This window comes from Saccostrea cucullata, unplaced genomic scaffold, assembly GCF_032062105.1.
Source record: "Saccostrea cucullata isolate Sc308-1 unplaced genomic scaffold, CSIRO_AGI_Scuc_v1 ctg841, whole genome shotgun sequence".
Lineage (NCBI taxonomy): Eukaryota > Metazoa > Mollusca > Bivalvia > Ostreida > Ostreidae > Saccostrea > Saccostrea cuccullata.
This window is the reverse complement of record NW_026929628.1, coordinates 49,239-70,283: the sequence shown is the minus strand read 5'-3', so window position 1 is coordinate 70,283 and position 21,045 is coordinate 49,239. Positions and strand designations below refer to the sequence as shown.

Genomic DNA, 21,045 nt, shown 5'->3' with positions numbered 1-21,045 from the left:
AAATCTGGATTGTAAATCGTTGATTAGATTCTTAATTAATTTACAGGAAATTAAATGTACACTGTATAGCATTATGTTCCATATTCCAATATATTTTAAATGATAGGGAAAGATCAGTGGATGGATTTTTTTTAATTCATTTCAGGCAAACCTTGTACATTATTGGTTTGTTATTTTTAAAAAGTCAGAGTAAATTCAAATGTTTCATATGCACTTTTTTTCACCTGAACTATGTAAATATGTCAGTGTTATTTTCTAAATTAGGTATACAAATTACATCTTTAAAACAAATCATGAAAATTTAATATCATGATATTGGGTTATTTGTTTAACGCACCAAGAATCAATTCAAAAGTTTAAGATATAAAAAAAAACATAGGAAATTCGGAATGTAAATTTTAAAATCTTGAAATTTTACATTAATTTTCCTTCAAACGATTAGTATTATATTCAGTTTGGATTAAATAACTTGATAATTGATTACTTTTGATTGATTTTAATATCCATAATTGCCAATATATGTAATTCAGGGAAAATATTAAAAATAGATCAGAGGAAATTCGGATTAGTATATATTTTATTTGACTCATGACCATACCATTTTCTGCCCTCTGATACTTAGCTATATATCTCTTATTTAAGGATGAATTCTTCTAATCATTTTCCCCCAAATGGGTTTTCGTACTTAAACATGTCGTAAAATTCAAACTGATAACAATTTACAAACAATTTTTTTTTAGCTCACCTGAGCCGAAGATGATTTCTACTAAACTTGCTACAAAGTATCCTTGGGTAAAGGGGATTCAAGTTTGTTCAAATGAAGAGCCACGTCCTTTACCAAGGGGAGATAATTATGAATAAGAGAAAAATTAATGGCATTTTTAAAAAAATCTTTTTTTCAAGAACCACTGGGCCAGGAAAGATGAAACTCATGTGGAATCATCGTCAGGTAGTGTAAATTCAAGTTTGTTCAAATAATGACCCCCGGAGGTAGGGTGGGGCCAAAATGGCAGATCAAAGTTTTACACGGGAGTATATAGGAAACATCTTTAAAAATCTTCTTCTCAAGAACCACTGTGCCAAGAAAGATGAAACTCATGTGGAATCATTGTCAGGTAGTGTAGATTCAAGTTTGTTAAAATCATGACCCCCGGGGGTAGGCCGGGGCCAACATAGCTGTTCAAAGTTTTACATAGCGCCAGTGTTTTATGTACGACTTACTTAATAACTACGAGGAACTCTTTTGTTTTAGGAGATCATTTTTGCATATTATTGTTTTATGTTTTGGAGCCAAAACTTGTATAAACTCTCATCCTGTTTAACAGTTTTCCTTTATTATTGGCGTGGTGGCAGCGACAAGGATTACACTCGAACCAAACATTCAAGGTAAATGAATTCCCGGCAAACAACGCATAACAGGGACAGTTTCCACGATAGCTGTTTATAGTTTATGAGTTTACACTTACGGTCAAACACATTATGGCCGGCAATCGCAATCCAAAACAATGGTCCTTTACCAAAAACGAAACTATTACAACATTTGAGGCGTGGAAGCAAAACCTACAGTATACACTCTCTCTCGATCCCAACTTTGCAATTTTCTTAGTGGACGGGGCAACATGGGCTAAGAAAACCCCAGCAAATCCTAGACGTGGCCTTGCCAACGACGGACAAAACGTTCCCGAAGAAGTACGGCGGACAGCTGCACAAAAGGTAGCCCACTTGGAACTCATGCTTGGACAAATTGCTAATTATTGCCCAATCATCTCAAGGAACACAATTGTCAAAAATTCCACATCTGTAAAGTCGATATGGCAAGCTATTCGAACACATTTTGGATTCCAATCTACAGGCGCACATTTTTTAGACTTTGATAACATTCGCCTGGAACCAGGGGAACGACCTGAAGACCTGTTCCAGAAGTTAACCAGCTTCATTGAAGACAATCTACTTCAACGTGGAGGAGGCATAACTCACCTTGGTGAGCCCCCTGAGGCTGATGAGGAGTTATCACCATCCCTCGAGAACCTCATTACATTGACCTGGCTTCGTCTACTGCACAAGGATCTACCAGCCCTGGTTAAACAACGGTAAGGCCCAGAGTTAAGATCAAAGACATTAGCTAGCCTTAAACCTGAAATATCTCAGGCTTTAGACAGCTTACTTGATGAAATTCGTATGAACAACGATGCCAAAGTCCTTCGCACAGCCTTTAAAAGCTACAATCCACCACCGTCCACAATGCAATGGACTCCAAGTATTCGCACGAAAACCAACAAGGTATGCCCATTATGCAAACAAGCAGGGAGACCTCGCTTTGATCATTTTCTAAGCACCTGCAAATTCTTACCTCAAGATGACAAGACATTTATGAGTCTAGTCAGACACCTATGCGCCAGCAATAATTTCCCGGACGATGCTGATGAGGAGACTAGTGCCAGTAACCAACTCCATGACGATCAACTCTTCGACCTGGAGGGAGTCCCTTCTTCAAGACGAGTCAGCACAAAACAGTCTCCACAAATGAAAGCTTACTACAATCAACATGTCATCCACATAACACTAGACAGTGGAGCAGAATTTAGCATGATTAGAGCGTGCGTCGCTGAGCTTCTAGGAATCGAAATCACAAAGTCCACTCAACATGCATTACAGGCTGATTGCACCACTTCGTTAGAAATAGTAGGTGAGACACACTTCGATGTGACCCGAGAAAACATAACGCTACATGTTGAGGCCTTAGTAGTGAAAGATCTTGATGTAGACTTCCTAGCAGGAATCCCATTTCTGTCTGCTAATGATATCAGTATCCGTCCAGCACGTCACGAAATTATGATTGGCGACCTCCATGTCATCCATTACCGTACTCGGGAAGGAAACAAACAGCACCACATTCGGCGAACTCATGCATATGTTATGAAGTCCCCATCTACCACAGTATGGCCTGGATCACACCTTGAGCTCGACGTACCAGAACACATCCCAGCCGAGGGTACAGTAGCTGTTGAACCCCGCGTTGAATCTCGATGTGCACAAAACATGTGGCCTAGACCAGAAATTGTTGAGGTGGTTGCAGGGAAAATTCGCATCGTGAATAATACAGATGAACCCAAGCAACTGAAGAAAAATGAACATTTCTGTCAAGTCCTTCCTACTATACCGGTATTAAGCAGCACCTATGACACAGTGCCCAGTTCCTTGCCAGCCACTCAGACTTCACTACGCGACACAGTCCTACACTCAGGTACTGTCAAAGTCAATCCTGACAATATCCTCACCCTTGAGGCTCAACAATTATTTTGCAAAGCCCTCCAGGAACATGATTCTGTGTTCGATCCCAAATTCAGTGGATACAATGGGAAAGCAGGAAAGTTTGACATGAAAATCAACATGGGTCCAACGCAACCCCCACAGAGGAAGGGCCGCCTCCCCCAGTATTCTAAGGAGAAGTTACAAATTCTGCAAGACAAGTGTAATGAACTAGAGGCCCTTGGAGTCTTGAGAAAACCAGAGGAGTTAAACATTACTGTAGAATACCTCAACCCCTCTTTCCTCGTTTCTAAACCTAATGGAGGACACAGGCTAGTGACCGCCTTCGAGGACGTTGGACGCTACTCGAAACCTCAACCATCCTTAATGCCAGATATTGACTCCACTTTGCGCACCATAAGTCAGTGGAAATATCTAATAGTAACAGACCTAACTAGCTCAGATCCCACTAGCTAAAGAGTCGATGCGCTACTGTGGCATTGTCACCCCATATAAAGGCGTGCGTGTTTATACCAGATGTGCTATGGGGATGCCAGGATCAGAGACTGCTCTAGAAGAGCTTATGTGCAGAATCCTAGGCGATCACCTGCAAGCAGGATATGTGTCAAAATTAGCTGATGACCTGTACTGTGGCGGAAACACCCCTGAAGAACTTCTACGACACTGGGTCAACATAATGACAGCTCTGGATGCCTGCGGTCTGAAGTTATCACCAACCAAGACAATAATCTGCCCACGTTCCACTACAATATTAGGATGGATCTGGACACAAGGCCGCCTCTCAGCAAGCCCTCATAAGGTCTCTGTTTTGGCTACATGCAAACTGCCAGATTCTGTCCATGGTCTCCGCTCATTTATTGGGGCCTACAAGATGTTATCCCGTGTCTTACCTGGTTGTGCACATGCCATCTCCCAACTGGAGAATGCTATCAGTGGTCTTCAGTCAAAAGACAAAGTTAAGTGGTCTGAGGAGTCGATAGAACACTTCCGCACAGCCCAGACAAAACTTAAAGATTCCAAAGAAATCTACCTTCCAACCAGAGATGACCATTTATGGATCATCACAGGTGGCTCTGTAAGCAAGCGCGGAATTGGAGCAACACTATACTTGATGCGCAAAGATAAAATTCACCTAGCTGGATTCTTCAGTGCAAAGTTACGGAAGCACCAAGTGACATGGCTTCCTTGCGAAATCGAGGCTCTATGCATATCTGCGGCCATAAAACATTTCAGCCCTTACATCATCCAGTCAGCCCACAAAACATGCGTCCTTACAGACAGCAAACCATGTGTACAGGCTATACAAAAGCTTTGCCGCGGCGAGTTCTCTTCAAGCCCTCGAGTGACATCCTTCCTCTCTACAGCTAGCCGTTACCAGGTCGACCTTCAACACCTCGCAGGTTCCGCAAATATTCCATCTGACTTCGCCAGCAGAAATGCAGCAGAATGCGAAAATCCATCATGCCAAATATGCAATTTCATTATACAAATGGAGGACTCGGTTGTGCGTGTGGCTAAAGCCAAAGACCAAGGTACCGATAAAATGGAAACCTTGCCCCTACCTTTTACAACAAGGTCAGCATGGATCAATATTCAAGCAGAGTGCCCGGACCTAAGACGAACCCATGCACACTTAAAACAGGGTACCAGACCCTCCAAAAAACTCACAAATATCCGAGACGTCAAGCGATATTTGAACATAGCTACCATTGCAAGAGATGGATTACTTGTGGCACGCAGGCCTGATCCTCTACAGCCACCAAATGAGCTCATCATAGTCCCACGCAGTGTCCTTGATGGCCTTGTAACTGCCCTTCACATTCGTTTGGATCATCCTACAAAACACCAAATGTTGTTGGTCATAAAGCGCAACTTCTATGCATTGGACTTGTCTCAATCAGTAGACCGTGTATGTGACTCTTGCCATACCTGCGCTTCACTCAAAAAATTTCCAAATAGCTACATTGAACAGTCATCAGAACCTCCCCCTGATGTCATTGGGACTAACTTTGCTGCTGACGTCATAAAGCAAAACCACCAACTAATCCTGGTCTTAAGAGAAACAGTAACCGCCTATACAGCCGCATGTCTAATTGCCGATGAAAAGGCCCATACCTTGAGGGAGGCACTGCTCCTTCTGTGCATGGATCTCCACCCACTCGATGGGCCAAGAGCCATTATCCGTGTTGACCCTGCTCCGTGTTTTGTGGCCTTGCGTGAGGATGACCTCTTAGACCACTATCGCATCAACCTTGAGATCGGCCGAGTTAAAAACCCTTATAAGAACCCAGTAGCGGAAAAAGCTGTTGCAGAAATTGAGGATGAAATACTTCGGCAAGAGCCTGGAGGAGGCCCAGTTTCACAGCTCAGCCTTTCCACTGCCGTAGCAAGACTCAATTCCCGTATCCGTAGTGAGGGCCTGTCAGCACGAGAAATGTATACCCAGCGCAATCAGTTCACACATGAACAACTTCCCATGGTCGACCGGGAAATTATCGCCCAGAAACAAGTTCAACGGGACTCGAACCACATCAGCAGTGCATGGTCCAAATCAAACTCAAAAGGGCCACGCCCTCTTTTCATCCCATCTGTCGGTGATCTAGTGTATTTGTATTCGGACAGAGACAAGACCAAAGCCCGTCCCAGATATATTGTAGTCTCGGTGAATGATGAGTGGTGCTATGTGAAAAAATGTTCCGGTCAACAATTACGATCTAACTCCTACAAGATCAAAGCAAGTGAGTGTTACCGTGTTCCGACAGAAGTAACCTCTAAGCCCCAACGACAACACATCCCTGACGACGAAGACCTGGAAGATATCCCTATCTCCGAACTTGACACCACTGAGAAACTTCTCCCCCCAAAACCTGCAGGAACCGTCCCACAACATGAAGTCTCCACCTATGATCCACCTCCGATCCCAGAAGTGCTATGTACACCCCCACAGACAACCGAAGAGGCACGCGAGGAAGTGAGGGATTCAGATACAGAGGATGAGGTCCAAGGTTCCTCAAATCGCCCTCAGAGAGCAAGAAACCCTCCGTCTTACTTAAAGGACTATGTTGTATCCCTGTAAACAGTTTTCTAAATTAGTAAGAACAAGTTGATATTTAAGCATTTCTTAAAGTTTGACTTTTATTTGTACATGTTATTTTCTCAGCTAGTCTACATCTGCCACAGAGAGTGTGTTTATAATTGATTTGTGTAACTTAAACAAAAAAGAGACAAAAATGAGAGAAGAGGTTGCGCCAGTGTTTTATGTACGACTTACTAAATAACTACGAGGAACTCTTTTGTTTTAGGAGATCATTTTTGCATATTATTGTTTTATGTTTTGGAGCCAAAACTTGTTGTATAAACTCTCATCCTGTTTAACAGTTTTCCTTTATTATTAGTGTAGGAGTATATAGGAAAAATCTTTGAAAATCATGTGAAATTATCTTTAGGTAGTGTAGATTTAAGTTTATTCAAATCATGACCCCAGGGGGTAGAATGGGACCAAAATGGCCGACCAAAGTTTTACATAGGAATATATAGGGAAACTTTTAACTTCTTTTCAAGTACTTCAAAGCCATGCTTAGTAATATTTATATGGAATCATCTTCAGGAAGTGTAGATTCTAGTTCGTTCAAATCAAGATCCTCTGGGGTGTTAAAATTCAAGCCCCCACCCCCTAACCTCAGTAAACTTTAAGTTCTGATCTGATATGTGCTTTCTCCTAGCTGAATGTGCTCAGGTGAGCGCTGTGGCCCTTGGACCTCTTGTTAAAGTTTTTATGATTTACATGTTTAACTATATTTATTTTTAAATAAAAAATATATATCTTTGTTGTACTAATGACCAAGACGTGTGCAAAGTTACGATATTTACGACAAAGGCCTGAGAAAGTCCACAAGTGAAATCGACATGATCGAGAGGGGAAGTCAAAACGACAGGAATGCCGACTGGCACTCCGTTAAAACAGCCAACCGACAGAAATTTTTAACATTTTAAAAAATGCCGACATCACATTAAGGCCTACAGATACATTCTCGAAAGCGGTCCCTAAACATGCCAGCCTAGAGCTCCGTTCGAAGTGTGTGGTCGACGTTCCAGTAGCAGTGAAAAAGCGAAAATGTAGGTTTCCAATGCTTTCAAACTTATTGGAAATAGCAATGTTTATGCATTATAGATACAAAAGTTTCAATATATATACATAGTATACATAGCAGAAACATGTTACATACATGTACGGTACGTTAGGCCTAAGGGGTCTTCAGATGCGTGTAAAGGACAGCATTCGTATTATCTTTTTTATTGCAACTTTAGCTCGTAGTATATGATAAATTTCCTCTGATATTGTAAATTCAGAATATCTATCCCAAATTTATAGACATACCATACGAAAATAATAAGATAGCATGATTCTATAATTTTTAGCTGTTTACATTCGATAAGAAACTAGGTCGCTTCATTCTATGACGGCCTAATGTACAGGCTTGGGTTCATAAAAACAAAGTCAGATAGGCAAAATAATTATTTTACATTTTTGAACAATGATATTACCAGTCATTATAATCATGTTTTCCTTTTTTTCAGGAAAGTCTTGTTGTCACAAGAATAAAAAATGAAGAACTTTAGAAGAGAGAAGGGTTTTAGAACCACTAAAATCAGATGGAAAAAACCATGCAAATCAGATTGAGAAAGTGGCACTGGATTTGACCAATCCAACGCCACAAACTAGTACCAAATCCGGAACCCGCAGGGCAAGAGAAAGAGAGGACATCCAACAAACCATTATGAAGTTTTTATTTGTTAAATGATTACTTTTTTGTTCATAAAAAGCTTTTCATAACAAAAGTACAATCATTACCTGAAATTATCACACTGATTTTGAATATTTGGTGAATAAAATCACATACTTTGACGCCTAAATGCCTTGATTCATTTTGATTAAATGCTGAAAAGAAATAGGAGTTGGGATATAAAAAATATTAAAACTTTCTTATATGTACACTAACCCCTACTTTTCATGCTATGAAAAGGAGCCATAATACCTAAAGAAACTGTACAACAATTTTCTTTAAAAGTTTAATTGTATGTAGAAATATGTTTTCTTTGTTTTTTCGAGCAATTTAAAGGGAAAAAAATTGCTTAATTTTGACACTGGTGAACAACATTTTTTGATACAAGTTATTTAATTGGTATTTGTTTGCTCATTATTTTGCTTTTAAAAAAATCAACTTTGCAATACTTTCAAGTAAATCTAAACAAAATTAAGTTTAAATTGATTGTATTTATAAATTTATGTGGTATTTTTGATGTAATAGCATTTTTTATGAAATTTCCCATGCTCTATTTTGGCCTATGTTCGAAGGGTTGAATCTCTTAGATGAATACTAACATACACTTTTCTTATCTTTACAATATTCCTTGGATATGACACTTTCAGAAAAAATATAAGCATGTGGAAAGTTTAATGCACGTTTTTTTTTGGGTATGAGAAGAATAGTTAGAATACATCCTTAAAATAAAGTTTAGAAAATAAATATCAAATTACTCTTAGTGTGAATTTATAACCATTTTTGTTGTCAAGGTTAAGAAAAAATAGAGAATTTTTAAGAAGACAGAGGAAATTCAGATTGTCATGGAATGTTGTTGGAATGTAATATCTATGAGTAAGAAATAACAAGATGAAGTTGATCTGTTATCCTATTTCATACATGAAAATAAATAAATTCTGATTATTATTTTGTAAGTTTCTTGATCCTTTTTAGCTCTACTGGTCAGAGACCAGAAGAGCTTATGCGATAGTAATGCGTCCGGCGTCCGTCTGTCTGTCTGTCTGTCCGTCTGTCTGTAAACAATTTTTCAAAATGCTACTCCTCCTACAGTTTTGGTCTAATTTCAATATAACTTGGCACACAAGTAGACTACACTAAGATACATAATTCTGTGTATCGGTTTTTGATTTCGATGAACGGTGTTGCCGTGGTTACTAAAAATAGAAATTTCTGTGAAATTCTTTCAAAATGCTACTCCTCCTACAGTTTTGGTCTGATTTCAGTATAACTTGGCACACAAGTAGACTACACTAAGATACATAATTCTGTGTATCGGTTTTTGATTTCAATGAACGGTGTTGCTGTGGTTACTAAAAATAGAAATTTCTGTGAAATTCTTTCAAAATGCTACTCCTCCTACAGTTTTGATCTGATTTCAGTATAAGTTGGCAAAAAAGTAGAATACACTAAGATACATAATTCTGTGTATCGGTTTATGATTTCGATGAACGGTGTTGCCGTGGTTACTAAAAATAGAAATTTCTGTGAAATTCTTTCAAAATGCTACTCCTCCTACAATTTTGATCTGATTTCAGTATAACTTGGCACACAAGTAGAATACACTAAGTTACATAATTCTGTGTATCGGTTTTTGATTTCGATGAACGGTGTTGCTGTGGTTACTAAAAATAGAAATTTCTGTGAAATTCTTTCAAAATGCTACTCCTCCTACAGTTTTAGTCTGATTTCAATATAACTTGGCAAACAAGTAGAATACACTAAGATACATAATTCTGTGTATCGGTTTTTGATTTCAATTAATGGTGTTGTCGTGTTACTAAAAATAGAAATATCTGTAAAATTGTTTCAAAATGCTACTCCTCCTACAGTTTTGGTCTGATTTCAATATAACTTGGCACACAAGTAGAATACTCTAAGATACATAATTCTGTGTATTGAATTTTAATTTTGATGAACGGTGTTGCCGTGGTTACTAAAAATAGAAATGTCTGTAAAATTGTTTCAAAATGCTACTCATCCTACAGTTTTGGTCTGATTTCAGTATAACTTGGCACACAAGTAGACTACACTAAGAACATAAAGAGACTTTATCAACGATCATTATTTTATTTAATGCTGTTTATAAAGTTTCAAATCCCAGCTGCTTAAGTACTTTCTCTTCCTTTGCTATAAGTTCAAATCAGTAGAGCTTCAGTCTCAACAGAGACTTCTGGTTTTAACTGGCATTGATACTTTTTTTTTTTTTACTGTCAGTGGGAGTTTTTCACAGATTTTACATTTTTGAATAAGGGCATATTCAGAGGTTGTTGCCATGGAAACGAGCGCATTAACGTAAAAAAATTTTTGTTGATTCTTAAATCACAAACTTGTCCTTTATCCGAAGGTATCCATCTTTTAAAATTCCAATTACTTTCATGACACATTCGAATCACCTTAAGTTTAACTTAAGCACTGCTTTGAAAATATTTGAGATGACCATATAGCTACTACAGCCCCTATTTGACTTTCTCCGTAGCAACAGACATAATCTTTTTAAGCTATTGGATTTTTGTATTCTTATTTGCTTAAGGATTAAGAGTATCTTGTATCAGAGCATGAACAAAATGTTATCAAACGTTTTATTCATGCGAAGTTTCCAATAGTGTCAACAATGGTTCTGAACTTCATCCGCATGTGATCACAACAGCGTGGATAAGCTTCTTGTGTTGTGACCTTTTAAGAAAAGAAATCTTTCTCCTTCTATTAACCATGCCTATAGATAAGATTTGAGATAGTTAATATAAAATACCGCAAATATACCACTAATTTAAGTAAATAAGTAAGAACTTAATTAATTTACAGATGATTTGCAGAAACATAGAGAAGAAATGCAAGGTATGTCAATTTTACAAATTTTGTTATGTATACAGGGTTATTTTCGCTCCGTGTTATTTTCGCCCTTTCACACTTGAAAACAATTTTGTCCCGTTTTATATTCGCCCAGTCACAGTTTTGTTTAAGAAATTATACTGTGTTCTTTGAATTCGCCCCGTTTTAAATTCGCCCAAAGAAGGATAGGGCGAAAGGGGCGAAAATAAAACGGGGGCGAAAATTTCCCTGTATACAGTATACATGTTGATCATTTTGAGGAAAGAAAGATTTACTTTTATACCCTCACGTTCTAAGGGAAGTTCGGGCCTATTGTGATTACTCATATCCGTCTGTCCGCGTCAAGCTCTTCTTCCCTGAACACCTCCTACATTTTACACAGTAGCTTAATCTTTTGGGAGAAAATTGGTGCTGCCATGTGGATGTGCAGTAATGTTTCTGAATTTTCTTGTTCGCCCTTGGGGTCAAATGGGGGTCGAAAATGACGTTTTGCATAAGCCCCTGGTTCCCTGAACTCCTCCTACATTTTACAACCTAACTTACTCATCTTTTGGGAGATGCTCTGTAGATGTGCAATAGTAATGTTTCTGAATTTTCATTTTCGCCCTTGGGACCAAATGGTTTTTTTTAACGTTAAATTCCCCTGGTTCCCTTAACTTTTACAACTTGTATACACAGAAGCCTAATCTTCTTTTTGGAGTTGGTTGGTTGAGGCATGTGGATGTGCAGTAAGGTTGCAGAATTTTTGGGAGGAGAGTAACGTGTCAGAAACCCTTGGCTTTAGCGAAGATCATACGTGTAATGATTTATACACCACACTGAACAATGTGCATTATGTTCAATATAAAATTATATTGGTAAACCTAGGGTGACACAAGCCTTATATGATTTAGAAATTTTCAAAAAAATGTTCACATGCATGTAGAGTAAAAGAACAAATTTTAAATTATTACATTAAACGATGTTTAAACGTATGCCATATAGGCCTATTTTTGAAAGCTTTGACAAGTTTGTCCTAAAATAATATAATTTTGTTATTGGGAAAAAAAGTTTAAAGATCCAATCATGTGCCAAAAATTTATATCCCCCTTTTATTAAAACCTGTTTAACATTAAGTAAAATTAAAGTAATTTCTATTATTTCCTCACATGGTCACCTGAGCATTTTATGCTAGGTTTGACGAATACATATACTGTGTAAATTTTAAAATTAGATTTTGCCCAATAAGAAGGGGTGTGCATTTAGAGACAAACATCTTATAAAGGGTTTTACCGGTCATGACAGCATCTAGTTTTTTATACTCCCGTAAACGAAGTTTTGGGAGTATAAAGTTTTTGTCGTGTCCGTCTGTCTCTCTGTCCACAAAAATGTTAACTTTGCTCATAACATTTGATTTAGTAGAGCTATGACTTTCATATTTCATATGTGTATTTCTTGTGAAAAGACCTTTCTTTTGGTACCACCAGATATGACCTTTTGACCTTGACCTTGGAGTTTGACCCACTTTTACACAAAAATTCCCAGTTTTTACTTTGGCCATATCTTTTGAACAGTAGGAACCAGGACATTAATACTTCATGTATGTATTTTGGGTGGCAAGTCCTTTAATTGCGTACAAACAACTTTGACCATTTGTTTTTCTTGTAAAAAGGCCTTACTTTAAGTACCAACATATTTGATCTGCATTTGAGAAAGCTTAACCTTCGCTATGTTGCCATACGAGGGCATCAGTGTTTCACAAACACATCTTGTTTTTGTATGCTATGTTCCTTGGAGCTCTTTCTTTAAGTTTCTTGACAAATTATTAGTCGCCCAAGTGGTGCAGTGGTTAGACACATAATTAAGGTTAACCCATTCAAAGCTTATTGATGAAAACCGGTTGATACGAGTACACAAACAGCATAAACCGGAATTATTTAAGGAATCACTTTCTTCTTCAAATCGTCGCACGCGTGGTGCAGTGGGTAGAGCGTCTGCTCTAGAGTCGCGAAGTAAGGAGTTGGTTTTCACGTCGCGGGTTCGAATCCCCCGGTGGGACGTGGATTCCGATCGTGTGAAAATTAGCGACATCAATCAACCAAACTTGTAAGAGATTTATTAGGACCCAAAGTGTGAAAATTAGCGACATCAATCAACCAAACTTGTAAGAGATTTATTAGGACCCGACACTCCAAACCACACTTCTAGTAGATATGATTTTTTGCATAGAGCAGATTAATATCTGATTTGAATTATGCAAGTAGTTGTAGAGTGTTTCGGCTATTAAGAAGCCTCATCGGGGATCACGGACATAAATCATGGTGTTTGTTTTAGGTGAGACCGGATTATCTCGTCACCTATATTCTTGTGTTTGCTGTAAGCAATGATTGGTTGAGAATTAAATAAAGTTTTGCATTCTGGATTTCTAAGAATGGTGTTCCAATATTTTAGAATTCGTTTTTTCAGTCCTTTAACGCAAGGGTTAAATTTAGTAACCAGTACTGTAGGGTTACGTAATGACTGTTCTTTAGTCTTTTTGATGATGAGTTTTGATCGGTTTGTGTTGACCGTTTCCTTGATAATAGGATCAATTTCCGAAGTAGAGTAGCCTCGCTTTGATAAGTGCGTCTTGAAGTCATTAAGTGTTGCATGTAATATTTCAGGGTCAGTGGTGTTTCTTGCATGTCTAATGCATTCTTCTTTAATGAATCCTTTAAACACAGCTGGGCTATGAGCGCTCTGTGTGTGTAGATATTGAAAGTTATTTGTTGGTTTGATAAACGATTTGATATCAAGTTTGTTAAGATTTTGAAATTTCGGTCCCTTGTAAACTGTAGTATCAAGGAAGTTTACGGCAGATGGAGAAATTTCAAATGTAAATCTTAGATGCTTGTGACAGTGATTGCCGATATTGAAGAATTCTTCTATCTCTGATTGCGTTCCATTGAATATTATGAAACCGTCATCACGGTATCTGCCGTGGAAGACAATTTTGCTGGCATGACGAAATTGTGCCATTAAATGCTGTGTGATTTCGTACATTCTGATGTCACAGATCTCTGGACTGGGGACTGCCCCCATACTTGCTCCAATTATTTGTTTGTAATATTTTCCATCAAACTCAAAGTAATTGTTTTCCAAGACGCATTTCAGTAAAAAGTTTAAATCCTCAGGGTTAGGATATGGAGTGTCAAGTTGCGTTTTGTTGGCCTGTGTGTAAGCCTCATTCACTGAAGGAAGAAGTTCGTTGAATACCATGTTTGTGTACATGCTCGTCACATCATAAGTAATTAATAATGCGTTTGTTGACAATGTGAGGCCTTCGATTTTGGTGATAAAGTCCGTAGTGTCTTTGATATAAGTTGATTGTTTTTGTACAATGGGTACAAGAAAGTAATCGCAATATTGTCCTATTTTCCTCGTTGGCGTATCGCATTGCGAGATAATTGGTCGACCAGGTGGTAATTCCCTAATGCTGCACTGACCGTTTATTAGAGCATTGTAAATGTTTGCTGGTATTTTGTGGGTTTTCGGTAAAAGGTACAAATGCCCACATTTGAGTGAAGGTTTTTTGTCATTAAGAAATTTGTAAGTTTCTTTGTCCAGTGACCCATTTGAATGCATTTCGGCAAGTTTATTTTGGATGTTTTCATGCAGTTTGAGCATGTTGGGTTCAGATACTTGCCTATAGTGTTTAGATTGCAGTTGGCTTTGTGCTTCTAAGACATACTGGTCTTTGTTCATGATGACAATTGTGTGGCTTTTATCTGCTTTTTTAATAACAATGTCGTTGTTATTTTTAAGAGATGAAATAGCTTCTCTTTCAGCATTTGAGATGTTTGATCTCTTTTTTGCAATTTCCAAAGAGGAAAGTTCCAATTTTGTTTTATCTATATATTCCTCGAGTTCGCTGCATGTAAATGGCGGTTTGTAGCCAGATTTTGTGTTAAAGGGGTGAATGGCATTGTCGTCTCCGGTATCAAAGTGGAAATTGCATCTGAGTTTCCTGGCAAATTCTTCAAAATCTTTGAGCAGCAGGCTTTTAGCATTGTCGCTTTTAGGCGTTGGAATAAATTTTAAGCCTTTGCTTAGAACTGAGAGTTCATGTTCGGATAAGTTGTATCTTGATAGATATAGAACAAACTTTCCCCCTGTGGCCGTAGTTTCCTTTCAGTGAGCTTTAACTCCCCGTAAATAATTACGAGTGCGTTTAGCATTTTTGCATTGTTTACTCCGTCTATTTATTCGTCGAGCCATTCAAATAGAGGAGCAGTAGGTGGTAAATATATTGTATATAGCGAGGCGCTATAGATCAACAATGAGTATTTCGATGAGATAATGAATCCGTCTAATTATCAGTAAGTGTTGATAGATTAGAGGATAAGAAGAGTATGTGGCTATAAGAAACCGATAGTCAGATTCCGATGATTCGTTATGGTCACGTGCAAGGGGCGGTGTTTGTTTAAGAGCTGGTCCAATGGGTGGCTAATGCACACCAATTTTATAGTAATTAAATCCTGTGGATCTTAAGCCGTCTGATATACATAGTGTTATAAAATGAGGCTAAAATAAAGATCCGTCTTAATATCATATGATGATAATAAGAGGATTAATATTTCACATGACTGTCCAAATCCTGAATGAATTCTTCCTGGTTTAAGCTGATCTGGTCCTTCAATATATCCTAGTATTCACAATCAGATATTCTCGTGGTTTTCTTGCATTGGTACAAAGTAATTGAATGAAGGGCACTATTGTATGTGTATACTTGAGCAAGCCGAAGTATTTGATTATAAGAGAAGCGTAAAAGACGATCTTTGAAGTAGCAGTTCAATCCTTTACAAACATGTGCTGATTTGGTAAAGGAAGTGCTGGTAATAAAATGTCTTAGGAGACAATAGAAGCAAAGAGTGTGGTCGGATTGTTGGATGACCAAATAAACCACACAAGTCGATCGCTGTCCAAGGGAGGGCGATGCACAGGATGATACCGGTGGGACATTGTCCCTAGTCAAAGTGTGAAAATTAGCGACATCAATCAACCAAACTTGTAAGAGATTTATTAGGACCCAGTGTGAAAATTAGCGACATCAATCAACCAAACTTGTAAGAGATTTATTAGGACCCGACACTCCAAACCACACTTTAAGTAGATATGTTTTTGCATAGAGCAGATTAATATCTGATTTGAATTATGCAAGTAGTTGTAGAGTGTTAAAATTAGCGACATCAATCAACCAAACTTGTAAGAGATTTATTAGGACCTATTATTGGGTCCTAATAAATCTCTTACAAGTTTGGTTGATTGATGTCGCTAATTTTCACACTTTGACTAGGGACAATGTCCCACCGGCATCATCCCGTGCATCGCCCTCCCTTGGACAGCGATCGACTTGTGTGGTTTATTTGGTCATCCAACAATCCGGCCACACTCTTTGCTTCTATTGTCTTCTAAGACATTTTATTACCAGCACTTCCTTTACCAAATCAGCACATGTTTGTAAAGGATTGAACATCGTCTTTTACGCTTCTCTTATAATCAAATACTTCGGCTTGCTCAAGTATTCCCTTCATTCAATTACTTTGTACCAATGCAAGAAAACCACGAGCATATCAGATTGTGAATACTAGGATATATTGAAGGACCAGATCAGCTTAAACCAGGAAGAATTCATTCAGGATTTGGACAGTCATGTGAAATATTAATCCTCTTATTATCATCATATGATATTAAGACGGATCTTTATTTTTATTTTAGCCTCATTTTATGACACTATGTATATCAGACGGCTTAAGATCCACAGGATTTAATTACTATAAAAATGGTGTGCATTAGCCACCCATTGGATCAGCTCTTAAACAAACACCGCCCCTTGCAGGTGACCATAACGAATCATCGGAATCTGACTATTGGTTTCTTTTAGCCACATACTCTTCTTATCCTCTGATCTATCAACACTTATTGATAATTAGACGGATTCATTATCTCATCGAAATACTCATTGTGGTTCTATAGCGCCTCGCTATATACAATATATTTACCACCTACTGCTCCTCTATTTGAATGGCTCGACGAATAAATAGACGGAGTAAACAATGCAAAAATGCTAAACGCACTCGTAATTATTTACGGGGAGTTAAAGCTCACTGCAAGGAAACTACGGCCACAGGGGGAAAGTTTGTTCTAAATCTATCAAGATACAACTTATCCGAACATGAACTCTCAGTTCTAACCAAAGGCTTAAAATTTATTCCAACGCCTAAAAGGGACAATGCTAAAAGCCTGCTGCTCAAAGATTTTGAAGAATTTGCCAGGAAACTCAGATGCAATTTCCACTTTGATACCGGAGACGACAATGCCATTCACCCCTTTAACACAAAATCTGGCTACAAACCACCATTTACATGCAGCGAACTCGAGGAATATATAGATAAAACAAATTGGAACTTTCCTCTTTGGAAATTGCAAAAAAGAGATCAAACATCTCAAATGCTGAAAAAGAAGCTATTTTATCTCTTAAAAATAACAACGACATTGTTATTAAAAAAGCAGATAAAAGCCACACAATTGTCATCATGAGCAAAGACCAGTATGTTTTAGAAGCACAAAGCCAACTGCAATCTAAACACTATAGGCAAGTATCTGAACCCAACATGCTCAAACTGCATGAAAACATTCAAAATAAACTTGCCGCAATGCATTCAAATGGGTCACTGGACAAAGAAACTTACAAATTTCTTAATGACAAAAAACCTTCACTCAAATGTGGGCATTTGTACCTCTTACCGAAAACCCACAAAATACCAGCAAACATTTACAATGCTCTAATAAACGGTCAGTGCAGCATTAGGAAATTCCCACCTGGTAGACCAATTATCTCGCAATGCGATACGCCAACGAGGAAAATAGGACAATATTGCGATTACTTTCTTGTACCCATTGTACAAAAACAATCAACTTATATCAAAGACACTACGGACTTCATCACCAAAATCGAAGGCCTCACATTGTCAACAAACGCATTATTAATTACTTATGATGTGACGAGCATGTACACAAACATGGAATTCAACGAACTTCGAATTCTTTCTTCAGTGAATGAGGCTTACACACAGGCCAACAAAACGCAACTTGACATTCCATATCCTAACCCTGAGGATTTAAACTTTTTACTGAAATGCGTCTTGGAAAACAATTACTTTGAGTTTGATGGAAAATATTACAAACAAATAATTGGAGCAAGTATGGGGGCAGTCCCCAGTCCAGAGATCTGTGACATCAGATTGTACGAAATCACACAGCATTTAATGGCACAATTTCGTCATGCCAGCAAAATTGTCTTCCACGGCAGATACCGTGATGACGGTTTCATAATATTCAATGGAACGCAATCAGAGATAGAAGAATTCTTCAATATCGGCAATCACTGTCACTAGCATCTAAGATTTACATTTGAAATTTCTCCCTCTGCCGTAAACTTCCTTGATACTACAGTTTACAAGGGACCGAAATTTCAAAATCTTAACAAACTTGATATCAAATCGTTTATCAAACCAACAAATAACTTTCAATATCTACACAGACAGAGCGCTCATAGCCCAGCTGTGTTTAAAGGATTCATTAAAGAAGAATGCATTAGACATGCAAGAAACACCACTGACCCTGAAATATTACATGCAACACTTAATGACTTCAGGACGCACTTATCAAAGCGAGGCTACTCTACTTCGGAAATTGATCCTATTATCAAGGAAACGGTCAACACAAACCGATCAAAACTCATCATCAAAAAGACTAAAGAACAGTCATTACGTAACCCTACAGTACTGGTTACTAAATTTAACCCTTGCGTAAAAGGACTGAAAAAACGAATTCTAAAATATTGGAACACTATTCTTAGAAATCCAGAATGCAAAACTTTATTTAATTCTCAACCAATCATTGCTTACAGCAAACACAAGAATATAGGTGACGAGATAATCCGGTCTCACCTAAAACAAACACCATGATTTATGTCCGTGACCCCCGATGAGGCTTCTTAATAGCCGAAACACTCTACAACTACTTGCATAATTCAAATCAGATATTAATCTGCTCTATGCAGAAAATCATATCTACTAGAAGTGTGGTTTGGAGTGTCGGGTCCTAATAAATCTCTTACAAGTTTGGTTGATTGATGTCGCTAATTTTCACACGGGTCCTAATAAATCTCTTACAAGTTTGGTTGATTGATGTCGCTAATTTTCACCCTTTGAGGCTTCTTAATAGCCGAAACATTCTACAACTACTTGCATAATTCAAATCAGATATTAATCTGCTCTATGCAAAAAACATATCTACTTAAAGTGTGGTTTGGAGTGTCGGGTCCTAATAAATCTCTTACAAGTTTGGTTGATTGATGTCCCTAATTTTCACACTTCGGACGAGACCTATAAACCGAGGTCCCGTGTTGCAGTAGGTGTTAGGATGAAAAAAAAAACCTCACAGCTCAATGGTTTGTGTGGATGACAACAGACTAGAAAAACTTAACATTTACTGACAAGGGACTTTTTCCTTATATAAATTGCAATTTCTTAAAGCAAGTTGCCTACAAGAGGCTGTCAGTTGCCTAACACATGTAAGATGAAGTTTTCTTCATCTTTTAATAATATGTATGGAATCCTGAATTTTGTATCTGTTTCTCAAACTTGAAATTTAATGATAAAATTTGTCAAAAACGTAAAATTCTAGGCATTATATACAAACCGTTGTATGTTTTGAATGACAATGGACGGATTTTTTTATATCCTTACCTGTATGTTCGTGACAACAAACCATTTTAAGTGCTTAACTTTAAAGGTTTCTGACAACGGTACTGTCTTTGAACTTAAAGTGTTCCTAGCCGTGAATTTTTCATAGCTTCTTGAATTTTCTATAGATTTGTGGACTTTTGGTAATCCGTAAAAATTACTAGATTACACCTCAACGAGTGTTAACAAATCAATTTTATTTTATGTGAAATAGTCGGCATGTTTTTTAGTTAATTTCTCAAGTTTGAGCATTGTGTAACGATCTTTGTTAGCGATTAATTTTCTAAGAAAAAGTCTGTTCTGAAGTTCGTCCAGTACCATTTCTTATAATGAAGTTTGTCTATAATAAAAACGGCGTCTGCTTTATTAGCTTTTTTTATGATTTAAGATTAATCATTCCGTAAATTCCTTATTGCATTTGGTTGGGATTTAGCTATATTACTTTTTGTCCTTGTTTCTTCTTAGTTAGACTGAGCAGAAGATTTAAAGACTTGATATATATTCTTCTAAATCTCGTTCTCTGTTTATCGGTGGTCTAAATCCTTTTTTTGGTTTCTAACAAGGGATTCATCATCGTAGGGAGAATATTTTTAAAATATTCTCTTGAACGTAATTTGCGACAACATTCATCGGTATCAGCAATTAAATGCACATTGTCCCTGTTTGTTGTTGATGTAAATTTTAATCTCCGTAATAATATTTGTTTTTCGGTGTCATTTATATCTCTACTTGAGAGATTAATACTTATGGGACCTGTAGATTTATTTTTTAATGATTCTTGAAACCAAAAGTTTCTTGTTATTCGTGTTCTTTGAGGGTGGCGTGGTCCAAAAACATATTTTCTGTTGTTGAATTTTTGAGTTGAGTTCCGTGTTTCTCTAAATTCATGATCTTGTGATGGCTGATTTTTGATGACCGCCATTTTGTGGTTCTTTCGCCATAAAGACCGGTTCTCTTATCATTGAATCTTCCCCTGGTCGGGCCATAATTGTTTTTATTTCTTGAGATCGATCCTCGTGGGTTTTTTTGGTATTCTTTGTTCGAAAATTCGCTGAGATAACCATTTTTTACGGCATATGCATATTATGTCTGACGTTCTGGAGGTGTCTTTTTGATCTAGATCTAGAGTTGTTGGTAAATCTGTAGTTGTCTCTCGGTTTTCTACTGAGGCTTTTCTTGGTTTGCCTGCTTTCCAGTTTTGTTTTATTTGGTTATTTTATTGCCGAAGTTTTCTTTGTATTGATCTTACAAGTTTTTAGATTCCAAGATTTTTTTGTGATTTCTCCTCCTCTCTTAACACATCTTTAAGCCATAATTGCAGTAGTTTTTCCTCCATTTTGCCATTACTGCATTTT

At 37.6% G+C, this 21,045-nt stretch overlaps 1 protein-coding gene across 1 annotated transcript in view; it reads left to right on the top strand.

Moving 5' to 3' along the window:
- The window catches only part of LOC134281520 (uncharacterized), a 39,197-nt gene that overhangs the window by 10,411 nt on the left and 7,741 nt on the right, over positions 1–21,045 (top strand). Inside the window, exon 6 of the mRNA XM_062763976.1 lies at positions 10,896–10,928. Within this exon, the coding sequence (XP_062619960.1) occupies positions 10,896–10,928 (33 nt within the window). The remainder of the gene's footprint in view (positions 1–10,895; positions 10,929–21,045) is intronic.